Genomic DNA, 6,393 nt, shown 5'->3' with positions numbered 1-6,393 from the left:
TCTATACAGTTGCCAGTTCTGGACATTTCATATGAATGGAATCATATAATATGTGGCCTTTTGTGTCTTCACTTAGCCAGTGTTCTCAAAGTTCATCCATGTTGCAGCATCTAGAAGTACTTCATTGGTTTTTATGAATAAATAATATTCCATTGTATGGATATACCACATTTTATTTATCCATCATTTGATGTCTCTTTCAGTTATTCCCACTTTTTGACTGTTATAAATAATGCTGCTATGAACAGTAGTGTAGTTTTTGTTGTGAACATATATTTTCATTTCTCTTGGATTTAGATATCTAAGAGTGGATTTCCTGGGTCCTGTGGAGGAAAACTTCCAGACTGTTTGCCACAGCAACTGCACTAGTTTGCATTTCCACCAGGAGTATGAGATTTTCTGATTCTCTACATCCTTACCAACACTTGTTATTGTCGTCTTTATTATAGTCATCCTTGTGGTGTGGCTGATGATGTTGAGCATCTTTTTATGTGTTCATTGGCCATTCGTATATATTTTTTAGAGAAATGTGTTTCAGATCCTTGGCCTGTTTTAAAAACTGAGTTGTCTTATTATTGAGTTGTAAGAGTTCTTTATGTGTTCCGGGTATCGGTCTTACATCCCCAGGTATATGGTTTGTAAATTTCTTCTACCATTCAGTAGATGGTCTTCATTTTCTTGATGTTGACCCTTGAAGCATAAAAATTTTTGATTTTGTTCAAGTCCACTGTATGTCTCTCTTTTATTGCTTGTGCTGTTGGTGTCATATCTCAAACTTTTGCTTAATCCATAGTCCTAAAGATTTATTCTTTCTTTCTTCTAAGAGTTTCACTTAAGGCTATGTCAGTACCACACTGTCTCTAGAGTTAGTGTATATATATTTTTTTAATTTTTTTTTTTTTTAGTGTTTTATTATTTATTTTTGAGAGAGAGAGACAGAGACAGCGTGAGCAGGGGAAGGTCAGAGAGAGAGAGGGAGGCACAGAATCTGAGGACACACTCCAGGCTCTGAGCTGGCTGTCAGCACAGAGCCCGACGCGGGACTCGAACCCACGAACCGCGAGATCATGACCTGAGCCGAAGTCGGATGTTTAACCGACTGAGCCACCCAGGCGCCCCTAGAGTTAGTATATTTTTAAAGAACTTACAACTTCATTTAGTAGAAAACATTACATAATGTTCTTGTACTATTCACAACTTTCTATAATCTTCTTTAACACTTGCCTCTTAAATTCCACATAGTTATAGGATTAGCACTCTATCTCTTTAGGACTTCTCATCTTCTGTTGGGGGCTTGAATGTATTAAGTCTCTTACAAGTAACTTTCTGGTCCATAAGTGAATATGGAAAGCAAGGAGATAATATTAGAAATGTTTGAGGGTAAGCTTATAATTTTCTTAAGGTAAAATAATGTTACTAGTTTACATTTATTATTTCCTATGTGTCATACCCTGTCCTAAGTGCTTATGTGATAAATCCTTTGCTGTCCTAACATCCCTTGAAGTAGGTTCTATTCTTTGAGGCAAAGACAAGTTAAATAATTTGCCCAGAGTTGCATGGCTAGTTAAAAGATAGGCTTGGCCATCTGTGTTTAAGTTTCTAGTAGTGCTTTGGACAGTACCTAACGCATAGTCTCTACTACCTCTGTTTTGTGAATGAATCATTAGAATCATCCTCGTGACACGCACTTAGCCTTAAACTTTGGTGGTTCACAAAAATCTGTAGTCTCTCATTAAAACAGAATTAGGAGTGCCCTGTGGTTTTGTTTTTTCCTTGCCAGCAATCTGTAGGATCTAATATAGCTGTGTGCAGGTTGCTGATAGCTTTATTTGTATAAGAATTGCTAGTAATTTGATGTGTTAGAAATTAATGGTATGGGGTTTGTAGGTAAGTAGACTACTTGGTTTGAATCTTGCCTTTACGAAACTGTATGTGTAACATTGAAACATGTTATCTGCTTCTCTGAAGCTGAAGTGGGATTATTGTAGAACCAGTTTTATACTGTTCTTATGAGAATTAAATGAGATACTACCTGTAAAGTATTTAATATAGTACATGACACATAGTGTGTATTCAATAAATACTAATTCCTGTTACCAAAGTAAAGATGACCCGGTATTTTCAATCAATATTTTCTTATTGTCACATAAAAATTTCAGTTTTCCCATTAAATGTTCATACTACCCAAAGTAACCTATAGATTCAATATAGTCCCTATCAAAATTCCAGTGGCATTTTTCACAGAAATAGAATAAACAATCCTAAAAATTGTGTTAATACAATAGATTTCAAATAGCCAAAGCAGTCTTGAGAAAGAAGAAGAAAGCTTGAGGCATTCCTGATTTCAAACTATGTATAAAGCTGCAGTAATAAAATACATTATTGGTACAAAAACAGACTTATAGGTTAGTTATACAAATAGAGAGCCCAGAAGTAAACCCATGCATATATGGTGAACTAATTTATGACTGGAGCCAAGACTATAGAATGGGGAAGGGACACCTTATCAATAAATGGTACTGGGAAAACTGGACCATCTTACACTATATCCAAAAATTAACTCAATATAGATTAAAGACTGAACTCCTAGAAGATGACTTAGACATAAGCTCCTTTACATTGGCAATGATAGGCAGCAATTTTTTTTTGAGATGAAAAGCGAAAGTAATGAGCAAAAATAACACACAGCAAAGGAAACCAACAAAATGAAAAGGAAACCTACTGCAGGGAGAAAATATTTGCAAATCACATAACTGATAATTAACTCTTAATATCCAGCATGCATAAAGAATTCCTACAACTCAGTAGTGAAAGAAGAAGGAAACTGATTTTAAAATGGCAGAGGATCTAAATAAACACTTTTCCAAAGAAGACACAGTTAGCCAACAGGTCCTTGAACAGGTGCCCACTACCACCGGGCACCAGGAAAATGCAAATCAAAACCACAACGAAGTACCCCCTCACACCTTTAGAATGGCTATTACCGAGAAGATAAGAACATAACAAGTGCCGACCAAGATGTGCACCTTTGGTGGAAACATAGTTGGTATAGCCACTAAGGAAAACAGTATAGAGGTTCCTCAAAAATAAAAAAATTAAAAATAGAACTACCATATGATCTAGCAATTTCACTTCTGGGTATTTATACGAGGAAATGAAAATACGAATTCAGAAAGATAGCTGCACCCTCATGTTCTTTGCAGCATTATTTACAATTGTCCAGACATGGAAGCAACTTAGGCTTCCACTGATGGATGAGCAAATAAAGAAAATTGTATGTATACATATGTATGCACACACAGATGTACATGTATTTTTATATATACACAAATGTGTACATGCATACATGTATATAATGGAATATTTAGCCATTAAAAGGGAAGAGATCCTGTCATTTGCCACAACATGGGTGGACCTTGAGGGCATTATGCTAAGTGAAATGTCAGACAAAGACAAATAATTGCATAATCTCACTTATGTGTAAAATCTGAAAAATAGAAAACTCATACAGGTTGATAGTTGCCATAGGCCAGGGGGCAGTGAAATGGGGAATGGGGTCAAAAGATACAAAACTTCCAGTTAAAAAATAAGTAACTCAGGGGATGTAATGTTTAGCATGGTGACTATAGTCAGTAATACTATATTATATTTGAAAGTTGGTAAAAGAGCTGATCTTTTTTTAAAAGATATTTATTTTTGAGAGAGAGAGAGACGAATACCGTCTGAGTGGGGGAGGGGCAGAGAGAGAGAGGGAGACGCAGAATCTGAAGTAGACTCCAGGCTTTGACCTGTCAGCACAGATCCCGGCATGGGGCTCAAACCCATGAACCTGAGTCATGATCTTCACTGATGCTTAACATTGATGCTTAACTGACTGAGTCACCCAGGTGCCATTAAAAGAGTTAATCTTAAAAATTCTTGTCATAAGAGAAAAAAATTTGTAGCTGCACTTATGGCTGTTAACTAGACACTGAATTTGCAGTACATACATATATTGAAGAAAAATGGTGTACACCTGAAACTACTACGGTGTTATGCATTAATTATAATTCAATAAAAGAAAAAGTTCAATTTTGGGGGAAAAATCTTCAGTTTTCACTTAGGTTTACATAGTATACTGCAGATGGGAACTATAGCAGAATGCTCAAAAACATGATTTGTGCCTTAGTTTACCCATTTGTAAGATAGTGATGATAGTGTCTATATCACATAGGTCTGTTGTAACAACTAAATGAATTAGTTTGTAAATCATTGAGAACAATGTCCATTCAGCCACAGTGAGTATTATAGTTAGGTTTTCTTTTCCATTATACATATATGAGAAAAGTCTTACTTTTGCCTCAGACACTCTTATAAATACTCAAAAAATCTTAAGCAGTATACAGTTGGTCTGTTATATAGGTAGCCTCTACTAAAAATTTATGTGAACAAATGGTGGCTTAAACATTAAGTGACTATATGTTGTGGTTTAAATTGCCACTGGATGCAAATAAATGTTCCTATCCCCTTTTGCCCTGAGCTGCTTGTGGACTTGATCACTCTGTTGGTGATGCAGTGGAGCTTGAGATGCATAAAGCTGCATGCTGGGCCTCAGGAGTGAGACTCTAACATTTGTTGGCCTGGCTTGAGGCTCAAGACATTGTTTGTGTTTGTGCAGCCTTGCAGCCCCTTCTTGCTGCCTGGGGCAGCTGCTCCTATTCTCATTCCCACTTCAGCTTTTTACTTGGTGCCTTTTTCCTTCTCTTTTTCTTGTTATTTCCTTCAGCTGTTTCTCTTTTCTTTCTTTGGAGTATGGCATCTTAAATCCTCTTGAGACAGTAGTAACATTGGTTCCTCTGGCTAGCAAACATAAAAACCGTAATACCTTTTTCACTGACATCTTCTCTTCTTCATGGTACTTGTGTTTTACAGTTTCTTTACAAGTTAGATCTAACTGACCAACATGTCTAGTTTAGTGCCCCTCTGAATCCACCTACTTCTGACTTCCCAGCCCACCACTTCTTGAGTCCAGGCCCAGATCTTAGTCCAGCCTCCATAATGGTCACCGCATACGCTCACTTGCCTCCCTCCATTTCATTTTCCACAAAACTACTATGTTCACCTTTGTGAGCTACAAATCTGCTCAGTACTAAACATCTTTGAATTTCTTCAGTGACTTCTCATTATCTTAAGAATTAAAAGCTACAGTCTTTAACATAGCTTTCAAGTTCCTTTATCATCTTGTTCTTCTTAGGTGAGTTTACTGTTTCTTTACTCACTCGTGCATATATGTGTGCTTCAGCCAGGAGTGCTTTTCAGTTTCACAGTGGGGCCATCTTCTTCCCTTCCTTTGGATTTTTAAACATGCTGTTTCTTCAGCTTAGACAATTCCATTTTCCAAACTACTATTCACCCCCACCCCAATCTTTCATACCTTAGACTCGATGTCTTCCACTGAGAAACCTTTTTCTAGAAGTTGCTTTTCCTATAGGGTCCCATAGCATTTACCACATTTTGTTAAGTATCTGGTCTCACACAGGTGATGAGCATTTGGAGCATAAGAACTCTTCCATATTTTCCATGCCCAGCAGGCACAGTTTCTGACACAGGGTAGGCCATTAGTAAATATTTAACTTTTGAGGTTAGGACATTTGAGTGCTTAGATGACTAAGGTTGTGTTGTATATACATTGTGTTCTGTTATTATTGCTTTATAATAAAAACATTCTTTAAGTATGAAAAAAGCCTTATTTGGTATATCTCAAGCTTACAAATAGTAGTTTGCTTATACTCATGGAGAAAACTTTTATAAAGTTATCTAAAATATTTAAGTATAATTATTTCCTTTATTTAGTTACAGCCAAGTTCTACTTCTGAATCTATGGATCAACTGCTAAACAAAAATAGAGAGGGAGAAAAATCAAGAGATTTGGTCAAAGACAAAATTGAACCAAATGCTAAGGATTCTTTCGTTGAAAATAGCAGCAGCAATTGCACCAGTGGCGGCAGCAAACCGAGCAGTCCCAGCATTTCTCCTTCAGTCCTCAGTAACGCGGAGCACAAGCGGGGACCTGAGGTCACATCCCAAGGGGTTCAGACTTCCAGTCCAGGATGCAAACAAGATAAAGATGATAAAGAGGAGAAGAAAGATGCAGCTGAGTGAGTAAACCTTGAATTGAGCACATCCTGTTATTTGCTTAAATGTTTCTTAAAGTGTAGAGGGTCCTTCAGCTCAAGAATCTGTCTGGACATTTGGACCTGTCTTATAGGTGGCCCTCAAGTTACAAACAGCTGGACTAAACAAATGATGTCTTAAGTAAATTAGTTCTTTGCACTCTGTACTTCTGTTTCCTTCCGCATTTTTGTTTCCCATGGCCCAAAACTAGACTAAATTAAGAAAGGTTTGTTTTGTTTT

The 6,393-nt window shown here is 36.8% G+C and overlaps 1 protein-coding gene across 6 annotated transcripts in view; it reads left to right on the top strand.

The window, feature by feature from the left end:
* The window catches only part of ATXN2 (ataxin 2), an 84,956-nt gene that overhangs the window by 47,527 nt on the left and 31,036 nt on the right, over nucleotides 1-6,393 (top strand). For all 6 annotated transcript variants that reach the window (XM_077748092.1, XM_077748090.1, XM_077748088.1 and 3 more), the window contains one exon: nucleotides 5,833-6,137. In XM_077748092.1, coding sequence (XP_077604218.1) covers nucleotides 5,833-6,137 — 305 coding nt within the window. The remainder of the gene's footprint in view (nucleotides 1-5,832; nucleotides 6,138-6,393) is intronic.

This window comes from Crocuta crocuta, unplaced genomic scaffold (genome assembly GCF_008692635.1).
Source record: "Crocuta crocuta isolate KB4526 unplaced genomic scaffold, BGI_CrCroc_1.0 scaffold29, whole genome shotgun sequence".
Lineage (NCBI taxonomy): Eukaryota > Metazoa > Chordata > Mammalia > Carnivora > Hyaenidae > Crocuta > Crocuta crocuta.
This window is presented reverse-complemented; position numbering and strand designations above follow the sequence as displayed.